A 23971-nucleotide genomic window follows, 5' to 3' on the forward strand; every position below is an offset into this window, starting at 1 on the left:
TACTTTCAAGTTATTTATAAAGAAATTTCGTCCAATAATGTTAAATAATAAATATGTATATTTTTACAATCACATTATTTTATAAATATCGAAAATTATCTCAAAAGATTTACATTTTAGTTAAGTATTTTATTAATTTACTTTAGTTTAAGTTACAGTTTCTAGCTAATTAGTTTGTAATTAAATTAATTGTTTTATAATCGATTAAATTAGGAAGCTCATTAATTAATTATGTTAATTTGTCATAAGTCGAATTTGCTAATTAAATTCAATTTGACTAAGTTCTTAATTTTAATTGGCTACAATTTGATCAAATTCTTAATTCAAAACTAGCTCCTTTTACCTCCCTTTAAAATCAATTGCAATACCATTTTGGGCCTTTTTCCTTAAACCATTTCAGCCCACTCCATTCTCTGTTCATTTTCCAGCAGCCCACTAACTCTTACAACAATAACCCAGGCCCAACACTCTTATTACAAGAAACCCAATTCAATTACAATACAATAACATCAGCAATACCAAAAGAACCAGACGACCCCTGTATCTTCTTCACGCGAGAAACGATACAACAACAACGCATACAAGACTCGACCACACCCCATACTTGCTTTCGTCTTCTTCACGCCTAAAATCACCGGAAATCGCGGAGAACCCAGAGATGTGATCATCTGCGAAAACCCATACCTTAGCAACCTAATCCATCACCATCGTTGTCCCATTTTTTCCCCATTTTTTAGGGATTCTCAAATCCTTCCACTGATTTCGAATTCAAATTTCAAATTTTTTCTATTAGTTTTCCCTCCCAAACTCCCTGATTTCCCCTATAAAAAGCCCCCTACGCTCAGCGATTCTAGGGGGTGGAGATTTTCTTAAACGATAAATTTTACACTTGGGAAATTTCAGACGTCTAAAGTTCCAAGAAGGTCTTTTGTTCGAAGTTGGTCTGAATTTCTTGGTTGGCTGCCCTAGACTAAAATCGTGTGAGAAGTCGTACTCTTCTAAGCTCATTCGTCTCAGCTCGCTGCTCCAAGAAAGGACCATAAAGGTCCAAGATTCTTTTATCGAGTCAGCCAACTTTGATAAATCGAAGAACGAATCTTTGGAGTTGATGTACAAGTCTCAGGAAGCTGAAAACAGGCTGATATGCAGCCTGTATACATTGATATACATCGGCATACACTCATATACAGGCCGAAAAGTGTGAAAATACGGAGATGAGGTGAAACACAGGTGTTTGGAAGCAAGATATACACGAAAAACACCTATGCACACGCTGATATACACTGATATACATTAGCCGTATACCAAAAAGGGGAATTGGGTTAAGCCCCAAAATTCCAACAAATTTGGCCCAAAAGGAGGCCCAAATTCAATTTCTCTCTTACTCTTTAATTATTTAATTGTGATTATTTATTGTTTGTTATTTAACTCTAACTTTATAATTTTTAACTAACTTAATTAGATTCCCCAAAAGATAAGTTATTTCCTTTGTGTTGGTTAACTTTTAATATTTATTTTATCTATTTTATTAATTAAATATGTTGGCCAAATTATACAGTTTTAAGTTAAATCTTTTGTTCTAAAAAATAAAAAATGAAAAAATAAAATAACAACATATTCTTTAATGTCTCCCACTCAATCACTTTTTACTCGTTTAAAATTGGTTTAAAGGGTCAAAGTATTTATTCCTCAAGTAAACTAAAAAAAAAAAAAAAAAAATATATATATATATATATATATTCTTTGCTTGGTCATTTTCTCAAAAAAGGGATTAGTCAAAACTTTGCTTTCATTCTTCAATTAATGATTTTCATGCTTAATTTTATTGGCTTAAATTATTTATTTTGAAAATGAGTCAAATAAATTCTAATTAACCTAGTTTTATTAAAATTCTAATCACTTGTATTTTGAGTCAAATGTATCATTTTGGATCCCTTCCTCTAAAAATAAAACGAAATAAAATGTGTCACTTATTTAATTATTTTCTCAAAGTTAATCAAATATTGTAAGTTATTATTTTTTTATGTTAAATCATTATTTTCCTTAAAATAGTCAAATATATTTTGTCAAGTCACAGGTCAACCGCATGTTAGCGGGCACTTCGAATGCTTAACCCCTTCTCGAAGTGTAAATTGAACCCCGAACCCTCTTTGGCATTTTCAAATGATTTTTTCTGTTTAAGTCTTTGAAAATTATAAGTTTTCTTAATTTCTTTAAAAAATTAAGTGGCGACTCTTTTCTAAGTATTTTTCTGAAATTGTTTTATACTTGGAACATTTCAAAAGTGATTTTTCTAAAGNTTATTTATTAAAGATCCAATGGATCATTATATTGAAAATAAAGAGACAGATATATGCAAATTTCTACTAGTCATATTTTTTTCAGTAAGATTATTTCAAATTTCAATGCTATACACGTATAAATAAAATATTTTGAACATGAACTTTTATACTCTCCGTCTCAAAATAAGTGTCACTTAGACAAACAAAAAATTATCTCAAAATAAGTGTCACTTTATGAATTCAAGACAAAAATTAGTTTGTTTTTTCAATTAAACCTTCTACTAATTTGTCATCTTAATAGTATGCATCGCAAGAGATATATATTATAGTTTAATAAACTACAATTAAATGTGATTTTTATTAAGATCACACTTATTTTGAGACGGAAGATCGAACTATATATATGTCCAAAACATGCATGTTGATATATAATGGTAGGGTACGGGAAAGACTGTAATACTTGGAATAGAGATGCATGGCACACCGTTAAGCATTAATCCTTATGAGTTGGAGTAACGACCTGATTCCATCGTTAGGAAAAAGCCAATGGAGAAAGAATTGGAGTCGGAAAATTTTTGGTAGTAACTTGGAATTTTCTAACCTAGTCCAGATTTAAACGAAATTGGAGTCAGTAAAGTCTAGAGAAATCTGGTAATAACTGGGCGATTTAATTATGATTTGGATTACATGAATAGATAGCTAAAACGTTAAGGAACCTGTACAACTTTACGAAATTGAATTCGGGCGAGTAGAACGCCCAAAAATGATCTTAGCGTGAACGGGCGGTTTTTGAATGTCAAGGGTTGAAAGTGTGTTGTGAAATAGGGGATTGGAATTCAAATTCCAGCATTCTGTCTCTGTGCATGCCACCGTAGCGAGATGGTTACCGTTGTACCAGGGTTGCTGTATGGGTCCCGCTGTAGCAGGACATACGCGACTTAAGTCAGAAATAAAACCCCAAAAATATTTTATTTTGCACTTTTCGACTTTGAGAGCTAAGAAACGATCCCAAGGATTTTCTTGACAGTTTTTCACCATTCTTGAGACCAAAGGTAAGGATTTCACTCCCCGAATCCATTTTTCGATCCGTAGAATATAAATTCGTAGGTAATTATTGTGGGGGAAGGGCTTTGATCTGAAACTAATGATGGAAAAAGCCTTAAATTGGATATTAAGATCTTGGGTTTAGTCTAGGGTTATTGGGTTTGTTATAATCCGGATAATTAGACCTTTGATTGTTAATTCTTGCGTTAATTGTATATTTTTAGACCACAAACAAGTGAGAAGAATCCGAAAATGATAATTCAAGTGCCTTAGGGGATTCAAGCTTGGATTCGAGGTAGGTGATGGTTGTGATTTCATGATTGTGTGATATATGTTTGTTCTTGCTTCATTATAATACGTGTATGTATGTAAATGTTGCACTATTGATCACACTACTTGTGGATGAGGATAGATGAATGATGAATGTCATGAATCATGACTTGATTGTATGATTTTGAGAATATACTTGTAATTGTGATTGTGGCTTGTTGAATGGATCGGGTGTTGCGGTCTGACACACTAACTTGGATCGATTGCCACGTTTCAACATAAATATTGGATCGGTTGCCACGTTCCGGCATAAACATGGGATTAGTTATAACGTTCCGGCATAAAAATTGGATCGGGTACCATGTTCTAGTATACTAACAATTTGGGTGTAGGTTCCATGAGAGGACCATTGATTTAACATAATTGTATATCTTGATAAATGTGAAACTATTCGTTGTTCGTAAATGATATCAATATTGTGTATATTCGGTGTATGCATGTTATTATATTGTTGTAATGACTTATGTATGTTGCACTTAATGGGTAACCGTGTGATCCTATTAGTACACTGTGGTTGTGTACTAATACTGCAGTTGCTCTTTCTTTGTTGAGTACAAGGTATCTTCAGGTGGCTATTGATAGACCTCAGCTAGGTGACTATTTAGCGTGACCGGATTCAAAGGTGAGCCAGTTCTTTCAGGCTGCCATGGACTTTCTTGTTTAAGTCCACTCTTTTCGGACTCCGATTTTTGTTTAAGGTGTTGTTTAGTTTTGGGGTTGTACCCCTTGTTCTTAGACCTGTCATTAGTAGAGTTTTGGTACAATGACTCTCAGGTTCTAGGGATTGTTCTTCCGCATTAGTTTGGTTAGTTGTTTATTAAAACCTTGCAGTTTATGGAGACTCAATTTTTATAGTCATTAAATCTGCTTCCGTATCTTTAAATGCATTAGTTTTCATAAAATTTATTTGTTCGGGTTGTAGTAATGGTTCTCCCACCAAAGGGTTTGTGTGGGTTCCAATCATGATGGTCTAGGTCGTGACAGTTGGCGGCCGGAAAAACTATTACAGGATCCATGTTTGGTGGTGTCAAAGCTAAAGTTGACATTCCCATATTTGCTAATCAATATTTGAATAATGTAAGTTTCCTTGTGCTTCTTGTTATTTTATTACACCTTTTCAATTCAATGATTCTAAATTTAGTTAATCATTGTGAATATTATATACTAAAAAGGTCTAACGAACCTAGCTATCACATATATAATTCCAAAAGGTTCATGGAACTTTTGGTCTCTCAATTATTGATAAACTCTGATTTAATCCTTGTCATTACATTTAATCGATTAAGAATATCTAACCTTTATGAATTAATTGAATGTGCATTTTATCTGCTTGCCGTTTGTGAATATTCACATAAGTTTATTTTAATTACCAATTGTTTCATCAATTAAGTTTCAATGTGTTATATATGTTACGATGGTATTGTAGTCGTCATGTATATAAGGATTAAATTTAGAATTTACTAACGAGGGGCCAAAAGTATTATTAATCCTATGCCAAATTAATTTATAAGTAGTTGATGCTTTGTTTTTTGGAATATTGGGCAGGATTTGAACTTGGAGGGATTCATAACACATGAAGTTAACTTTGAAGATATTAACAAAGCATTTGACTTACTTGAAGCTGGCAAAACGCATTAGTCTCGAATTATTTATTTCACTATTTATATCATAATATATAATGAGATAAATTATCTTATATATGATGAGGCATCGTAACTTATTAAATACCTTCATTTATTTCATAATCATACCAAACAACTTCCTAATTCGTATTTTATAAAGCTTTTCACTTTTTCTTTCTTTTAAAAATATGAAATTCACTTAACATATTAGGTGCATTTTATTTTATTATGGCCAGTCACATGAACGTCCCCTACGCCTCACACGCAGCTGTTGAATTTTCTACAAAGATTCTAAATCTTTTATAAAATATAAAATTCCCACGATCAAACCTCATACTTATTTCTTTTAGTTGCCTATAGTACTTTTGAATATGTAAATTTAAATTATAAAATATTGTGTTGAACTTATTCGATTGAACTTTAAAATTAGTTAAATGACTTCCGAGAAACGAAGTAACAATTGACTTAAAATATTTTATCAAATTGTCTTATTTATTGAAGAAGTTGGATTAGAGAAGATCACAAACAAGTCATGGGCTCAAATTTTGCATCACAAACAGCAGGAAAACCCATAAGATGCAAAGGTTTTCTCTTTCTCAACATTAATTACATCCAATTTGGTACCTAATTAATCTGTAATTAATATATTGTCTAATTGTATGTTTCTTTAATTAAACAGCTGCAGTATGCAGAAAAGCAGGGGAACCTCTGATCATTGAAGAAATTGAGGTTGCTCCTCCCAGTTCTTGGGAGGTTAGGATTAAGATTCTTTGCACATCCCTCTGTCAGTCTGATCTTAGTTTCTGGAAATTATCAACTGTAAGTCCACTTTGAAAAAAACAAATTATTTTTAATTAGACTAATTAATCTCTATGTTCTTCATAATTTATTGTTAATTAACTTCCTCAGGGGCCAGCTTCTGCTTTCCCTAGAATTCTTGGTCATGAAGCAGCTGGGTAATTTACTTTCTCTATCAACAAATGACTCCAAGCTTCCAATTATAGTCAAACTTGTCAATCACATCGTCGTTCGTTTGGATATTTTTTGTTTCCTATAATGAAATATTATTGTAAAGAATATATGATATAATCAACCTAAATCTACTTAAACAATCTAAAGGTTTGGCTGGTCTGAAAGTAATCCGGTAGAAAAGCAAATAGAAAAGATAGCCTATAAAAACTAATTAACCCCATATTGGATGAGTGTCAGTTGACTTTGATTAGACCAAACCGTCCCAAGAGAGGAACGTGTCTTGTGTTAAAGAATGACAAAAAGTCTCACATTGATGGTTAATGAGATGAGTGAACTTCTTATAAGGCTTGGACAATCTTCATTCCTTTGAGCTAGCTTTTAAGGTGTGAGTTAGACCCAAAATTTAATTTAACATGGTATCAGAGCAGGGCACATCTCACCTATGTTGGGGCCCCCAAAATCAAAATTGCCCACGCACCAGATGCTAAGCACTGGGTGTGAGGTGGGGTGTTAAAAAATGACAAAAAGTCTCATATTGATAGTTAATGAGATTGGTGGACTCCTTATAAGGCTTAGACAACCCTCCTCCCTTTGAGCTAGGTTTTGGGTGAGTTAGGCTCAAAACCTAATTTAGCACCTTGTTTAACGATTTTCTGATAGTTGATGCATATGAGATTAATTTATTTATTTATTTTCTATGGTTCAGTGTGGTGGAAAGTGTAGGGGAAAATGTAGAGGAAGTGAAAACAGGGGACATAGTGGTGCCAGTATTTAAAAGGAACTGTGGAGAATGCAGAGATTGCAAGTCTCAAAAAGGGAATGGTTGTTCTGAATTTTCAGTTGAATATCACTGTGGGATGCCAAGGGATGGAAGCAGCAGATTCAAAGATAAAAATGGAGAAAATTTGCATCATACACTCAGGGTATCCAGCTTCTCTGAGTATACTGTTGTGGATGTCACACATGTAGTGAAGATGAGCCCTGATCTTCCCATTGATAAAGCTTCTTTACTTTCTTGTGGAGTTTCTACAGGTTCGTTTTATTGTTTAGATATCTTAAAAATGTTTGACGTGTGTGTCGAATCCTTCTAAAATAGGTAACTTTGGAAGATTTGATACAAATACAATAACATTTTTAAAGAATCCAAATAACATAAGGTTCATTAAGGGGAAAACTCCTACTACTAGTAACATTTTTTTTAAAGTGCTCAAATCCAAGATTTTCATACATTTTGTCATATCCATGAGTTATTTTTTCTCAGTTGTATCTATATGTTATTGGTTTTTATCCAAAGATTCTGAGAAATCAACTTTCTACATGTCATGTTTAAAATCATAAGATAAAAGGATATTTCGGTACATTCTACACATCTTTAGGGTAAGATCACATGATTCAGAAGTCTTCTTTACTTTCTTAAACTGTGTGTCAAGTCAAAAAATAAACAAATTGAAACGATAGAGTACCTCTATTCACTAACGTGCTTAGGAGTTTCAAATGTATTATGTCGTCATAATTTTAAATTGAAAAAACCGCGATTTCATAAATAAAAATCATCCTTCATAATTTGTTATTAGCAGGACTGGGAGCGGCATGCAAGGTTGCAGAAGTTGAAGAAGGTTCAACTGTGGCAATATTTGGTCTTGGAGCTGTGGGACTAGCGGTAACTATATTGGAATAGTTTAATAGACATCTCTACTTGTGCGATTTCACACATCTCGAGCCATACAAAGTTTCAACCAGACACTTCATCTCAATTAATACACATGTTATAATGTGTAACAGGTTGCGGAAGGAGCAAGGTTACGTGGAGCTTCAAAAATTATAGGTGTTGATTTAAATCCAGAAAAATTTGAAATTGGTACATATTATATTACTTGCTTAATCATATATACTTCATATATCCCACATATAAAACTAAAATAAGAAAATAAAAGAAGAGATTATTAATTGTTATTGAAAGGGATTTCAAATGTTTTATAATGATCAGGGAAGAGGTTTGGAGTAACAGATTTTATTAACCCTACAAGTTGTGGTGAGAAATCCACTAGCCAGGTTTGTTTAATTATATATTTATATATTCAATAAGTAATTGATTTACGAATTAATTTGTATTATTCAATAATTAATTGATTAATTGTGACAGGTAATAAAAGAGATGACTGATGATGGAGCTGACTATTGCTTTGAGTGTATTGGATTGACCTCCTTAATGCAAGATGCTTTTACTAGTTCTCGCAAGGTTTAATTTTCTTCAAAACTTTTCGGCTTCACAAAAATTATTTGTCACTTCAAATTATCTCTAGTGTTTTCTAAAATAGTTATCTAAAACTATTTATCATTTTAAAAGTTTGAACAAAAGTCATCATTGATCTTTTTCTCATTTTACCCTTAGTAATAGTTTTTGAAGACTACAAACACATCAATTAAGAGAAGATGACACAGCTAGTGTAAACATTAAATGAAGAGAAATTGTATCTCAAGACATAAATAAGGATAATAAAGTCGAAACCCTTCTTAATTACGTAATATTTTATGTGATTTACTTACCTACATATAAATTGATACTTGAGAACACACGCAAAAGTTTTTTTCAAAATTTGAGCGAAAAGTGTTTAATAAGAAGACTTTGTCATGTATTCAGGTGAGAATATACCGTATTTCAAGCATTTAAATGAAATATGTACGTCTACAATATTGTAGGATACTGGAAAAACTATATTACTTGGAATTGAGATGCATGGTACACCATTAAGCATTAGCCCTCTTGAGCTGGTGGCGGCTGGAAAAACTATCACAGGATCCATGTTTGGTGGTGTTAAAGCTAAAGTTGACATTCCCATCTTTGCTAATCAATATTTGAATAATGTAAGTTTCCTTAATTATGATTGGGCTGGGAGGCCCAAAGTAGACAATCAACATTGGATGTCACTTATGGAACTTGTTTTTTATACTTTACCATGGAAGTTATTTTCTTGATTTTTAAGAAACTTATTTTCTTAGAAAAGATATTTTCTAAAATATTCTAACTAATAAAATTAACATGGAAAATTGAAAAATATTAGTATAAGGTAATATTTTATTCCATACTAGATACACCCTATGATATGTGATGCTTTTGTTTTTTGGTATATTGGGCAGGAATTGAACTTGGATGGATTCATAACGCATGAAGTAAGCTTTGAGGATATTAACAAAGCATTTGACTTACTTGAAGCAAGGAAATCACTGCGTTGTATAATTTGGATGGACAAATGATACATGTCATCCTCTATTTTATATATATATATATATAAACTCTTTATATACTGCAAGGGAAAATTAATAATGTATTCATGGGATATTTTACTGTCCAATTACTGAATATTTGAACAAAAACTCATTTTCTGATTTATGAAGATTCATTACTTATACACTAGTCATACATTCCTTAACAAATGTTACAAATCCTCGGACTAATTAGAAGTTTTTATTTTTCAACATTATAGAGAATTAAACTCTATAGGAATTGAGCTTCAATTAAATTGTTGATATGATTAAAGATTTGTCCCATGGAGTAAGCGATAGTCAAAGTTCAATGGGTAAATTTCCTAATTTCTTGAACGAGGGAACAATAGACCCAGATTTAAATAGAGTCGGATTGAATGATTTACAACAATGTCTCATGTTTAAGTCACCATTTGAATTGTATTTTTTTTATTTTAAAAAGTTGTGTAAATATAGTGTTTGAAAAATAATCTTTTTAGACAACATTAGACTAGAATATTCTATAATATTTGCTCATATATTATTCAGTTTTACAGTAACAATATCAAGAGACTATTGGTCAATGTTTGCAATAATTTACTTTTTACATAATTGTTTTTAATTTTCAAATAAATTCATCAAATCGTGATTTAAAAAATTCATAAGTTACTAGTGCGCGAGAGAAAAGGTCATTTACTAAACAGATTTCAGACGAGACAAATTAGGCTCATTTGCTGTGCCCACTCATTGGGTCATACAGCCCAATAACGACAGAGACTTCAAGGCCCATGGGCTTCACCTCGAGATGTGAGCCTTTTCAAACGGCAGATCAGAGGCTTCCCCATTTTCTCTCGCCATCGCTCCCACAGACTCAATACTGACGAACTGAACATTCTACCAGAAAACCTACCTTAGCTATTGTCTTGGTCTAAGTTTAGCCCATCGGCCGCCGTCGCAGCTGAGTTCAGCCATGGCCGCAGTCGAAACCTCAAATGTTGCATCCTTATCTGAGGTAAATAGCAACTACTACTCCAATTTTCATCTTTCGATTTGGTTTGCGTTTTCTTATTGTAATTGATTATCTTTGTTCGTAATTTGTTTTTTGAAATACTTGTGATGTATTTGCATTCATTATGATGTTTTGAATCTGGCAAAAAAGAGGATCGCACGAGCTCGATCTTCAATTTGGCTTTAGTTTTGTGAATGAGAATTTATTTATTTATTATTGAATAAAGGCGTCAGTTTTGGAGAAACAAAATAGGAGAAATATAAGGAAGATGTTATTCTCCAGTATTGTGATTTTACTAGGAGTAGTTCTGATTTATAAGAATTTCATTATGTTGAGAATTGCTTGAGTCGTTTCTTATCTGTTAATGAGATTTTGATTTACACGAGCAGTTGATGGAACTTGAAAGGTGTAAGGAGTTAGAGATCTGTGTGTAACCAATTTGTTTGAGCATATTGTAAGTTAAATTTCCATAATAAAGTTGTGTTTACTTTTGCTTTGAATTTCTTCACCAAAGGATAATTTTGATCAGAAGTGATTGAATTACTATTGAAGTCAAATCCTGAAGTAAAGCATTAGTGAATACATAGGATTGTGCTTAAACTAAGTAATGAACAACCTTATCAGCTCCTGCTTCCTGCTGCGGGGCGTCTAGCTTGCTCTGGTTGGGTTAAGAGGTACACATTGCTTGGTAATATGTATCCTCTACTGCCAGGATGTTGGACCTTAAAAAGGACAACAAGGAGAACTGAAGCATACTAGAGAAGAGTCCTACTAACAAAAAGCAAAAGGACCCATCTTTATCCACATGTTTTCTCTCTTTTCCATCTTTTAATTTAGATTCGTAAAATGTGATCCTTCTCGCATGGTTCCCTTAATGGCTCACCCTACAAAGTGCACACCTTTTTGAAATTGCTTGCTCCTCGCGTCATTGTTTTGTTGGAGCGGCTCTTTGCATTGATCATCAGGTAGAGAAATGTGTTCTAACATCTTTTTTTCACCTAGTTGGGAGCTTGTATTTCTTTAACTCTTCCATATTGACATGAGGATTTAATGCTATAATCACGTCATTGACTTTCTTATCTAAAAATTTCAGGGTGTTATACTAGTCTTTGTATTACTATTTTGCATTGAGTTTTTCTTTGCCTTTGATAGAGTTTTTTTCCTACAAATGACAAATGTTGCCCTATTCATGGATTTGCAGCAATACTTACTGAAAGACCACGAAGAGAAATCCCCCATGACTGCAAAACCGGTGGAAGAAACTGAGGTTAAGACCCCTTCAGCTGCTCCAGCTGAAGAAGTTATTTCCAAAACTGAGGAGACTCCAGTGGTTGAGAGCATCAAAATTGCCCCTGCACCTGAGGAAAGCAGTGAAGCTGTAACTGAATCAGCTGAAGCCTCTCCTCCTGTGGAGGCTTCCAGTGAGGAAAGCAGCGAAAGTACTGAAGATGAGACCTCAGGAGATCAGGAGTCTGCTGTTGAAACCCCTGAGATTAAGGTTAGATTAAGTTAACCATCAATCTGGACTCCATCTTACTAGCCAGTAGCATATGCATTGACTGTCTTCTGTTGTTTATATTATGATTGGCAATCAGCTTGAGACAGCACCTGCTGACTTCCGCTTTCCTACTACAAATCAGACGAGGCACTGCTTTACAAGATATGTTGAGTATCATCGGTCAGTATTCACAGCCATTTACAATCTATTCCTCTTTTCTGTTTCTTTCTGTGTATTATTTTAATCAAATAAGAAAATCTCACTTACGTATCACTGGTTTGTCTTTCAGGTGCACAGCTGCAAAGGGTGAAGGTGCACCTGAGTGTGACAAGTTTGCCAAGTACTACCGATCCCTTTGCCCTGGTGAATGGGTATGTTTGTTTTAAAGTTTTAGACCATATTTATATGCTTTTGCTAGTATGCTAAGTAATCTTGATTTCCATGTTTTACTAAGCTATTGGCAAACGTGGGATATATTACATTGTGGACATCCACTAATGAGACGGAATTCATGTTTAGTATTGGATGGATAGATTCAAGAATAATATGGGTTTGAGCCTATGAATTTGAAATTGATAGAAATTATTATCACTGGGGTCGTTTGGCTAATGAACAAGTAATATTGGAATTGTAATGCAGAGGATCATATGATTTTTTAGTGCAAAATACATTACTTTTAAATGCTCGCTTCATCGTATTAAAATTAGATAATATATGGTGTATAAGTAGAAAGTGTGTTTAGTTTTAAACTGAATAAAATTGTTTACAGTCATATCCTTGGCCTTCTTAATAGTTTGTGTAGCAAATGGATAATGTTACAAGATCCAGTCAGATATACTTACCTAACATGAGTACAAATTTAAATTTCAAAATTAAAGAGAAAATATTGAAAAGGATAACGTTTACAGAAGATTGAGCAGCAAACAACTACACTCTATCTCTCGTTGATGCAATAAATTTTAGGAAAAGGATTAACATCAGTGTAAGCTGAAGTTCTGTAAATTAACGGCAGAGCCACTACAAACATGCGAAAGCGAAGTAATACTCCTAGTTAATAGAAGGAGGGCATGGCAAAGTTGATTGATGCTAGGTTGGTAGCGAGGGAGGGAGTTGACAAAATAAGGAAAAACACGAGAGACAATTGACTTATGCTAAAATTGAGCAAAAGAGATGTCTATCGTGAATTAGAGACAACAAAACAAGTGAATCTGGGGAATAAAGGAGAGCATGATTGACAATTGTTACAGACTGTTGGCAAAATCCAAATTGGGAGGGGGTCGAGTGGAAGGAGGAAGCAGTTATAGACCTGTTCATATTATCTCTGTATAGAGGAAGATGGATACTCTTCTATCTTTGATATCAAAGGGAGCCAAGCAGTGTCAATAGCTGGGTGCATGATTGGAGATGACACTCTTGGAGATAATTTCATATAGCATGAAATGGGAACCTACATCCATTGGCATTTGAGTTTACTCTTACAATCTTTTTGTTTAAACTGTAGGAAAAGACTAGGACTTGTGGATTTGAAATCCCTATGGCCATCCAAAGAGGCCCAATATGTCATCTAGTTAAAAATGTTAGGAGGCAGTCAGGTAATATGCCAGCAAAATGACATCCTAACCACAGCCACACAATATTACTTGAAGAAGATGCTTTTGTCTCGATCAAATATACATTCTGGAAGCTAGTGGTGTGTTAGCAGTGGTTTCTGGTGTTTATTATGGCTGGGGCATTGTTGTCAGCAATTGATAGTCAAGAAATTACTAGTAGAACTTGATCTGTCTTGGTTGATAGTTCGTTTAATGGTTCAACTGCTCAGGGGTAGCAGAGTAGTGAAACAGTATATGATTGTTCCGATCTAGACACGCAATGAAGCAGTATTTGGTTGGTTGTTTCCACAACTTTTTCACAAAGGAATCATATAACTACATAATGATAATCCCCTCTTCTGTATACCATCTTGTGGTAAACAAGCACCTTTAGTTGCCACTTGTAAGTGAAGTTAGCAATTTGTGTATCCTCCGGGGTAGTGATTGTGGTGGGCATGGCTGAAATGTGCAGTATTGAAAAGCTTACAGCTACGATCTAAAGTACAAATCCAATCAGAGCCAGGATCAAATGTTTGAGTGTGGACTAGTAAGGACTAGCCAAAAGAAAAACCGTCAGTTCTTTATAGACTGTTTTAATGGTTAACATGTGATATCTTCGTAACTCATTAACTTTCTGGTGGTGATTCCTTTTTTATTACATGCCGTTAACACTTTCATGTGTTCTTCGTTGCTTTTGATTATGACTGCAGGTTGACAGATGGAATGAGCAGAGAGAGAATGGAACCTTCCCTGGACCATTATAAATTGCAGTACCCAAATTGTTCTCGTCCTTGCTGCACCTGAATTCTCAAATGAATGGGGGCTCCATTTTTGTTATTAATAAAATTTGGCGTGCTTATTGGATCTAGCTCAAGCCTTCAATGAGTTTGCCGTTACAACAAAGTTATTTTGGATCATCACTTGAGTTATCCTCCTCCTAAATACAATTTTATGCATTAAATCGTGTAGTTTATCAGTGATGAATCATCTAGTGGGGAACCTGTTGACATTTTTATAAATGATGTGAACTGATCATTACACAAATAATGCTTATTTTCCTCTATTTAGCTCCGTCCACGGGGCATCTGCAGCCACCTAGCTCATACCAAATATTTGCTCATCGGGTTTATAGTCATTGTCTTCCTGGTTATACGAATAAGTTTATTGTTTCAATGTTTAACCAACGAATGAAACCTGCATTTCTGAACGTGAAGTATGCTCGAATCAGTGTTGAGCATTTTTACAATTACTGCAGTTATCACCATTAGCACATGCACTCAGTGCTGCTCCCTCGTGATTTTAGAGAACTCATGAGAATCATTGCGTAAGTACCCTCGACATGATTAGACTTCGTGTATTTCCTTGACGTTTGAGTAGGAGTAGAGAGGATAACAGTACCTCACCAAACGATGTAAACTTACAATAGTTAATTGATTATTGGGTGAGAATGCATGTTAATGAGTCATGTTAAGTATTAAAAGTTTGTGCAAATACATATCATGCATATATCAACTTGGTATAAACACTGGGTATGAGTAAGTTTTACTTGGGATAATTCCCTTGGCAAATTACTGATTGCCCCTGAGCTTTGCCTCTATGGGCAGCAATCTTGGTTTATGCAGCACATTAGTCCGCCAAGTCTTCAAACATTTGGGAATTAGCAAGAACCAGAAAATTCTTAGTGGGTATCCAAAATGATCAAGAATTACCAGGATAGTATCACCAGAGGAACACGTAACTAGCAGAAAAACATGATGAAATTGGGGATACGGTGTGATGATACAGGTTTAAAGTAAATGTCATAATTAGACTGAACACACACAGAATAGACAACCAAATTGGAGTGCAAACAGAAGGAACTCAAGATACCAGAACAGCAGGACTTAATGAAGGCATTCCATTTCTGAATTCAAAACTAATTAGAATCAGGGACAGCAATTGAAGCAAGAAGGTGCAGGTAGAAGTTTCTCACAAAGATAGTTGCCACTCATTATTTTCAAATTTACTGACGAAGAGGGAGAGAGACGACCATCATCTCTATCCAGGTATGATCATAGCTTCATTCATTCGTTGAACCTTGAGAATCACCATTAGCATTGAGGTCTATGAATACAAGCTCAATGTCATTTGCAAACAGAGTTAAACCCTGCCACATCCTTAATTTTACATCAATCTTCCTAAAGGGCACCAAGTATTCTTGAATGGAGCCCTGAAGTGCTCTGTGAGTTCAATCTGTTGAACGTGGACCCTCCGTTATAGAACAGAAAGAGAGTGGTATAGAGATCCACTAAGTATGCTCATACTAGAGGACATTGTGGGTTAAATCTATAAAATCCAAGAGATCTTCTAAAAGCCAACTCAAACATAGTCTCCCATAACAGCCTGAATAAGATCTTGCTAAGTTCCACTCCAGAGGTAATTCCTTACCTCTGAGTCGAAGCTACTCAGAACTATTTTTTGCAGATAACATCAAATAACATAGTTAACTCAGGAGGAGCGGTTTGCGCGTCCGACCTAGTTGAAGAAGAGCTACTAAAGGAAAGGAAAATAATCAAGGAACCATAAACTATCTCACCCCTAAACTCAATTCCACCAAATCCTTCCTTTTAAGCTACAAGTCTCAGCAACAGTCCAATGAACTCATAGTAACATGACAGAGGAAGCAGTAAATGCTAGCCAATCTTATGGAGCAAGATATTGAAATAAAAAATCCAAAGATGATGATACAAAATAAATTTCCAGTACCTAACATTCATCAAGATCTACTTACCTATATCCTCGTCTCGGAAACAACCAAGATGAAAGAACTTCCTAGTTGCAGTTGCAGAATTCTTTCCATCAAGACTACAGAGTGACAAAGCAGGAACAACCCTATCCCCTCAACTAGCCAAATGTACATTGGAGTTGTGCTCGCAGAGCTAGAATCCTTGAAATTCTTAAAAACAAACCAGTAAAATACAGTAGCATTTATCAAAAATTGTTGTATGCATTACAATGGCATTTTAGACAACCTCCATTGCTCCAACACTTATTATTACTGTTAAGTGTCTTCACGAAAGTATTTTTTTCCGATTTCCTCCCTCAAGTAAAGAACACTATCTTCTAAGAAACTCTACTGTTCTAGAAGCAGATTAAAAATCTTCAAAGTCTAAGAAACTGATGTGAGGAGGAAAGAACTACATCCAACTAAAGTATTAGTTGAGAGGCTGAGAAAATAGCTACATCCAACTGCTACGGTGTTCTTTTCTGACATCCCTAGTCATACAAGGAAACCAATATGTTTGTGGCCATATTGCACAGAAAGATGCATGGAATTCAACCTTGATAAAACTTCTATACATAAGCTGATCCAAGAAGGAAGTTCACTCAAAGCTAATTCATATATCCTCACATACCAACATAAATGACAGCATCAAACTAGAAGCCCTTGAGTAACACCAACTATGATTCTGTTAACCCAAGAATCAGCAAACTTAACAGGCAAACATTCAAATGCTAAATAAGCAGCTGTAATTACTAGAGAGTGAGACAAATATGGTTTATATCCAAATAGCAAATCACACATAACAAGCTCCAAAATATGCTACTTGTAAAGACAATGAGCTGAAACTACACAAAATGAGAAATTAACAGAACTACAAGCAGAAACAAACCTAAAAAGGAAGTTTGCCTTAAAATAGTTTACTCTTTCTAGATATCAATCCCAGAAGCATTCATAGCTTTGCGCATCAGCTCCCCCTGCTCAGCAATTAGATTCACCCTCCTCAAGCACAAGCCAGCCTCAGCTACCTGCAAGGATGTCGACTTTTTCTTAATCTCATCCAACTTCTCAATGCTAAGCAACCCAGAATACTCTTCAAGCCACTTCTCCAGAGCAGCAACACTTCCCCCACACGATGTCAAATTCAAATTAGGTGTAACCTCCACAGTCTTCTCCACCTCCGCACTCAGTTTCTCCTCCTTCACTACATCCAAAACCCCATTATCTTCACCTCCACTGTTGCTTCGTCCCTTACTTGCAGTTACATTCTCCACTTTAACAACTTCAACTGGAACTTTGTCAGTTTTCTCTTTACCCCAAACCTTTTGAGACAATTCATAGGCTTTTTGCTCGTGGGGCTTGGAGAAAGTCCTTTCCTTTCCCTTCTTCTCTTTCCCAGCATTGTTTTCATACTTCTTCTTCAATCTCCTAATCTTGTCTTGCAACTGGGCCTTAGACACATCTACGTGCAAAGACTTTTTGATGAATTCATGAAATGCACTCAAATCCGCAACTGGGTCGGCTTTTTTCTTCGACCTGTAATCAGTCATGCCCTTCAGGATAGCAATTTCGTCATCTTCACTCCACAATCTCTGAAACAGCTGCCTTTTCACGTCATCAGTGGGTGTTTTCGACACTGGAGTTTCAATCTGTTTCTCTGGTTTCTTCTTAGACCTCTTCGATTCCTTAGCTTCACCGTCATCCACCGGGCGTTTAGCTCCAACGGCAGTGGACTTCTTCGGAGAAGTGAGTTTTGCAGTAGCATCTGCTTTGGATTTAGGTTTCTTCTCAACGATAGGCGCAGCTTTTTTCGGCTCATCCATGGGTTTGGAAGTTATGGGTTTAACAACCGGGTTTGGTTTCTGTGTTTCGGGATCCGGTTCGGACTCGGAATCAGATTCCTCTTCAGTAGAAGAAGAAGAATCATCCTGAGGTTGTGGCTTCTTTGGAGCGGCAACTGGTGGTTTTTTCGGGGGTTGCTCTTGTTCAGGTTCCGATTCCGATTCTGATTCTGATCCCGATCCCGATCCCGATTCAGTATCCGCGTTTCCCGGCGAAGAAACTTCCATCTCCTCGCCGGATTCTTCTTCTTCTTCTTTCTCGGGACGATTCTTAGCCATTGGAGAGTGTAAGCGATTAGGGCAAAAGAGTGTAACTGCCTCCCTCTTTTCTATTTTTTCTTTTAAATCAAGTTCAAGTATAAAGATGGTGATAAATTAAAAGTTAAATAATTAATAAGTGGGGAGACCATTGAGAATTAAACACTTAGGGCCTGTTTGGAAGGACACCAAGTAATTGGATTTAGTGTAATTACACTGTCTTGTCATGTTTGGAAGGATAGGTAATTACTTGGTAATTGATGTAATTGGCAGGTGTAATTACCACCTGATTACTTTTTTATTCTTTTTAATTTCTATTTTTATTTTTTTTACTTCTATTATTTTAAATTCTTTTTATTTTTATTATTCTAAAAATTTGTAAAAGTCTATTTTTTTTATTTTGTATTATTATATTTCATTTTATTCTTGTTCTCAACCTTACTTTACGTGATTCAATGTAATTTTTTCGTATTATCTATTTCTTTATGCCATTTTATTTTTTCATTAGCATAATTTTATTAGTATTCTAATTTTTAAATTAAAATATAATTTATTGTTAAGTAAGGTTATAGACTTACGTTTTCTTTATTATGAAGAAATAAAAATAAATCATATTTATTGTTATGTTGAAATTTGTTATAAGAGTATTATGTTAAGTTTTTTGTTTTAAATTTATTACTTATGTTATATTTTCAGTTTCATTTGTTTTAGTAATATTGAATTTACACTGCACGTCATTTTTTAATTAGACTTGATAGATTATATTTTTGTCAAATATTTAATAGTTTATGATATTTTATTTATATATTACTATTCTTTTTATCAAATGTGCATGTCACAATGTTCATAGAAACTTCATACTTTTAGTTGTTACGATCAATTCAATTGAAATATATTAATTTGAAAAAATATAAATCAATTATTTTTTCATAATATTAGTTACAGTAAATATGTTTATTGTAATTAATATATTTTCAAAAAAGAATATGTATCTTAAATATTTAATTTAATGTCATTTATAAAATTTCTTATTTGTCTAGTATAAATTTTAAATGACTAATTTTTATTTTTAAAATTTATTATAATTTTATGATTGCAATTGTGTATCCAAACAGAACATGTGTAATTACACTGTGACATCCAAACAGGACATATGTAATTACAATGTATTTACACTGTGGCAACCAAACAGGTCAGTGTAATTACTAGACTGTGTAATTACTAGGCTGGTAACTACTACCCTAGTAATTACACCAATTTCAATTACCTGGTGGCTTTCCAGACCCTTATATTTTCAAGGTTAGTCAAATTAAAATTAGTTCAAAATTTTAAAAAAATACTATTCCCTCCATCCAAACCTTTTTTTTATAAGAGATGTGTCCATTCCGTTCATTTTATTTGTCATATGTTTTCACAATCCTTGAAGATAGGGGAAACTAAGTCAATACCTCATAAAAGTAAAATAATTACAAACATATACTTATTTATATTCATATCCCACTAAATAATTATACTATATACCCCCTAACTGATTTCGCTTAACTGATACTGAATCAGTATCATATATTGTATTGGTATCATTAGGACTGATAATTTTGTTTAACTGGTACTAAATCAATATCATATAATGTATTGATATTATTAAGGATAATAATTTCACTTAATTGATACTAAAGCAGTATATATATATACTGTATTGAAATCATTAAGGGTTTTTTGTTCAGAAATTTCTCATTTATAGTATCATTGACTAATGAGCAATTTCTGAACAAGAAACCTTAATGATACCTAAAATGTATGTATATTCTTATAGTATCATTGATAAATGAGTAATTTATGAAGAAAAAACTTTAATGATACCACAACAATATATATATATATACATATAGTATATGCTATTGAGTATCAGTCAAGCGAAAATTATCAGTTTTAATGAATGAGGGGTATGGGTTGTAGTTATTTATGAGATAATAGGTATTTCATAAATTACTTTGGGTTTGGGTATGAACTTGTAACTATTTTAGACTTTATGACTCATTTATGTAGTTTTTCCTTGAAAATATGCTTCCTCTTTTTCATATTAGTTGATTATTATATTAACCATAAATATCTCATAATAAGTTGACCACCTTACTAAATCAAAGAATCGTTAGTTATTTTTTTGCCTATATTATCCTTATAATTAATTCTTTTTAAAGTGCATTTGTAAAATTTTCAAAAAGTTTTTTATTATTTGTGATTTCTTAAGTACCATGTCAAATGGAAAATGATCAACTAATATGGGACCAGAGGAAGTAGTTTCTTTTATTCAAATTTTATGTCATGTTTTCTTTTACATGTTTATCAAAAAAAATTAGCTATGAGATTATTTTATCGTTAATTATATTTAAAATATATTTTTTTTATCATTGAATACTTGTTTTATTTGAATAAGAGGTGTTTGTAGTACAAAAATAATTACTCCAGAGGATAAAATAAAAATAATAATTAACTTTATCTTAAATTTTGTAAGTGACAAATAATTTGAGATAATTATTACTTAAAGATCACAATAGACAATTTGAGCGAAAATAAAATTACTTAAAGGAATAATTTGACTAAATTATCCTTTGATCTCAAATTAATATTATTGCTATCTTTTCCACACTTATCGATTAAAAAGATAGGAAAAATAGTAATGTTGGTCCTCAAACAATTATCTTATTGTGATTTTGATCCTTCTATTATACAACTTAACAAATTTGACCTCCAACTAATAATTGCTAAAGTTTATAGATTTGATGATAACTGTCTAAAGCAACATATATATATGTTCATTCTCACCTATCCTTTTACTTCTACCACTACTCAATTGTTGTCTTTAAGGACTGAATATTTAATTTACTTTTACAATTGTTTTATTGATGATTGGCAATGTCGTAATGTACCTATTTTTACATCTTCTTTGTACACGTCTATTTAACTCTTCGTTTATGAATCTGTTAAATACTTTGTATTCCTGATCAAAAATTTTAACATTCATTAGCTTTAAAGACCAATTAACATATTTTAATTAATTAAAAGCTAAATGCGCTAAGTCATGTAATAAGAAGATTCAAATCACAATAATAAGCCAATATTTAAGGACTAAAATTGTTATTCCCCCCCAAGTATAATACTTAGGGCTCGTTTGGTGTGAGGTATAATAACAAATAGTCCCGGGATTAAATTATAGTACCGCTTATTTTGTTGTTTGGTTGGCAAGTTCGGGATAACTTATCCCGGGATTAATAATTAGTACCGGGATAAGTTATCCCTCTCCTTGGGTGGTATAGTAATCCCGGGATAACTTATCCCGGGATAAAATTGGTAAATGACAAAAATGTCTCTTTCAACCCTTTTGTTATATCACTTTTTACATTAATGAAGGGCATTTTTGTAAACAAATAAATTGTTCTTAAAATTTATTATTTTGAATACAACAAACCAAACACTCAATAAAAAATAATCCCAACACAACTTATCCCATCATAACTAATCCCAACATAACTCATTTTCAAACCAAACGACCCCTTAGTGAATACAAATAGTAATTATATTTAATTTTCCAAAATGACTATTTTAGACCACGTATCTTCAATAGGGCAGTTCTGTTGACTAGTTGAATTACTCCTATTTATTTAGGATTGATGGACGAACTAAAATAATTAACGACTGTACGAATCATAAAATTTCAAATAAGCTATCATTCAATTAAAGAACATGATTAAATTACATGTCTTTAGTATGACTAGCATAACTTTTTTGTTATTTATTCCAACCACAAAACAATTCAAATCCGTTTGGGTTTTCCCAAGAGTACAAATTTTTTATTTTTCAGACTCGTTAATCGATTAACGTTTGAACATTTCAAATTTTAACAAGTCTCGATTAGCTTTAGAAGTGCTCATCTCGCAACAACTTTTGGCTTTGTCAATTAAAAAAAAGTTATAATTAATAAAACAGTCAATTTAAGAAGCGTTCGATTGAACAGCGCTTGGAAAAAAAGTTATGGAGAAAATCAAGCACAATAAGCAAACCCTAGAGCATCAACCAAGCGGCGTAATTGAAAGGTTCTAATGACATCAAATTGATATCCCAAAACAGAAATCCACCGAGCATTGCTATTATAGCCGGTAGGGTTTCAAGCAACTTGCTGAAACCATAATCAGGAGGAACATTGAATGTATATTTTGACAAGAGAAATACGAATAAAAAGGACCATATATTGTCAAATAGCCAGTAATCCACAACCATCCATATCTATTAACCTATCAAATACGAATATCCTAAAGAACAAAGAAAAAAAACAGAATTGCAAAAGAGGCTTTAGCAATCTAAGCAACGACAAAGCAGGGCATTCTAAGCCCTTTCTCCCCTAATCCTTCTGGCAAGCTGGATGTCCTTGGGCATGATTGTAACACGCTTGGCGTGAATAGCACACAGATTTGTATCTTCAAAGAGCCCAACAAGGTAAGCCTCAGCTGCCTCTTGCAAGGCCAACACAGCATGGCTCTGGAAACGCAAATCGGTCTTGAAGTCTTGAGCAATTTCACGAACAAGCCTCTGGAATGGCAATTTCCTGATCAAAAGCTCAGTACTCTTCTGGTACTTGCGGATTTCACGAAGAGCAACGGTTCCAGGCCTGTATCTGTGAGGCTTCTTGACTCCTCCAGTGGTTGGGGCAGATTTCCTAGCGGCCTTGGTGGCAAGTTGCTTCCTTGGAGCCTTTCCTCCGGTAGATTTACGGGCAGTTTGCTTAGTACGAGCCATCTGACTTTCTGCAAATAATAATTATCTTCGGTTAATCCCAAGAAATTCATGAATTTGAGCATATGAAATTGAATCTCGAAACCTAGGGTTCCTGTACTCTAGATTTGGATCGACATACAAATTCAACACACAAAAAGAGAACAATTCATCGTAATTTCAGATCTTATAAGAACAAGAAAAAAGAAACCCAGTTATGCGAAGCTAATCCTAAGAAAATCCCCAAATCAAAACCCTAAGATTTCAAACTTGAAAAATAAAAAGATTTTCACAATCGAAATTTAGAAATCATGATTGAAATTAAAAATTAAACGAACTTTGATGAATAATAAAGAAGAGAAACAAGAACTCGAACCTTAAATTTGCTTGAAGTTGAAGGCTTCTAAAAAAGCTTGAAAATTCTGAAAGATGAAGAAGTACTTTTCGGTTTTGAGTAAACGTGGATTGAGAGAATTGTGTTGATGCTATTTATAGAACGTGTGAAAGCCGGGGTTGGTTAGGATTTCTTTTACCGTGTGTGTTTTTTAGAAGTACGGTTCAACGGTTGATAGTAGCTCTTTTTGTGTTTTCTGAGTATCAAATGAACGGTTGCGATCTGGAGTTACTTTTCTGACACGATCCGCGAGGACTTGTACTCGCTCTCTGATTGGTTCTTAATGTGTCACGAGGATTGAAGGTTCATTAAGTCGGTAAATTTCCTCATTGCGTTTTACAAACATCCGGATCCGGACCTT

At 33.7% G+C, this 23971-nt stretch overlaps 4 protein-coding genes across 4 annotated transcripts; 2 read left to right on the top strand and 2 right to left on the bottom strand.

Annotated features, from left to right (window-relative positions):
- The first annotated feature begins 5764 nt into the window (after positions 1-5764).
- On the top strand, positions 5765-9611 carry LOC125867936 (alcohol dehydrogenase-like 1). The gene is made up of 10 exons (XM_049548527.1): positions 5765-5862; positions 5958-6097; positions 6188-6234; positions 6957-7282; positions 7828-7910; positions 8033-8108; positions 8238-8302; positions 8394-8489; positions 8951-9115; positions 9389-9611. Exons 1-10 carry the CDS (start codon positions 5811-5813, stop codon positions 9503-9505), a joined length of 1167 nt encoding a protein of 388 aa, XP_049404484.1. The 5' UTR covers positions 5765-5810; the 3' UTR covers positions 9506-9611.
- A 676-nt stretch (positions 9612-10287) lies between these two features.
- On the top strand, positions 10288-14625 carry LOC125868024 (cytochrome c oxidase subunit 6b-1-like). The gene is made up of 5 exons (XM_049548616.1): positions 10288-10505; positions 11704-12000; positions 12098-12180; positions 12290-12371; positions 14300-14625. The coding sequence occupies exons 1-5, from the start codon at positions 10464-10466 to the stop codon at positions 14351-14353; spliced, it is 558 nt and encodes a 185-aa protein (XP_049404573.1). The 5' UTR covers positions 10288-10463; the 3' UTR covers positions 14354-14625.
- Positions 14626-17115: 2490 nt separating this feature from the next.
- On the bottom strand, positions 17116-18536 carry LOC125867925 (GLABROUS1 enhancer-binding protein-like). The gene has a single exon (XM_049548515.1). The coding sequence runs from the start codon at positions 18468-18470 to the stop codon at positions 17280-17282; it is 1191 nt and encodes a 396-aa protein (XP_049404472.1). The 5' UTR covers positions 18471-18536; the 3' UTR covers positions 17116-17279.
- Positions 18537-22673: 4137 nt separating this feature from the next.
- LOC125868038 (histone H3.3) lies at positions 22674-23724 on the bottom strand. The gene is made up of 2 exons (XM_049548636.1): positions 23593-23724; positions 22674-23248 (listed from the first exon to the last, which is right to left on the bottom strand). Exon 2 carries the CDS (start codon positions 23238-23240, stop codon positions 22830-22832), a length of 411 nt encoding a protein of 136 aa, XP_049404593.1. The 5' UTR covers positions 23241-23248; positions 23593-23724; the 3' UTR covers positions 22674-22829.
- Between the last annotated feature and the right edge of the window lie 247 nt (positions 23725-23971).

Source organism: Solanum stenotomum, chromosome 1 (genome assembly GCF_019186545.1).
Source record: "Solanum stenotomum isolate F172 chromosome 1, ASM1918654v1, whole genome shotgun sequence".
Taxonomy (NCBI): Eukaryota; Viridiplantae; Streptophyta; class Magnoliopsida; order Solanales; family Solanaceae; genus Solanum; species Solanum stenotomum.

Bases quoted from the DNA above. Each gene is read 5' to 3' on its own strand.
- LOC125868024 (XM_049548616.1), top strand. From the start codon at position 10,464: ATGGCCGCAGTCGAAACCTCAAATGTTGCATCCTTATCTGAG. The intron at 10,506-11,703 runs GTAAATAGCAAC...ATGGATTTGCAG, and splicing joins ATGTTGCATCCTTATCTGAG to CAATACTTACTGAAAGACCA. The intron at 12,001-12,097 runs GTTAGATTAAGT...ATTGGCAATCAG, and splicing joins TTGAAACCCCTGAGATTAAG to CTTGAGACAGCACCTGCTGA.
- LOC125867925 (XM_049548515.1), bottom strand. From the start codon at position 18,470: ATGGCTAAGAATCGTCCCGAGAAAGAAGAAGAAGAAGAATCCGGCGAG.
- LOC125867936 (XM_049548527.1), top strand. From the start codon at position 5,811: ATGGGCTCAAATTTTGCATCACAAACAGCAGGAAAACCCATAAGATGC. The intron at 7,283-7,827 runs GTTCGTTTTATT...TGTTATTAGCAG, and splicing joins TTCTTGTGGAGTTTCTACAG to GACTGGGAGCGGCATGCAAG. The intron at 8,490-8,950 runs GTTTAATTTTCT...ACAATATTGTAG, and splicing joins CTTTTACTAGTTCTCGCAAG to GATACTGGAAAAACTATATT.
- LOC125868038 (XM_049548636.1), bottom strand. From the start codon at position 23,240: ATGGCTCGTACTAAGCAAACTGCCCGTAAATCTACCGGAGGAAAGGCT.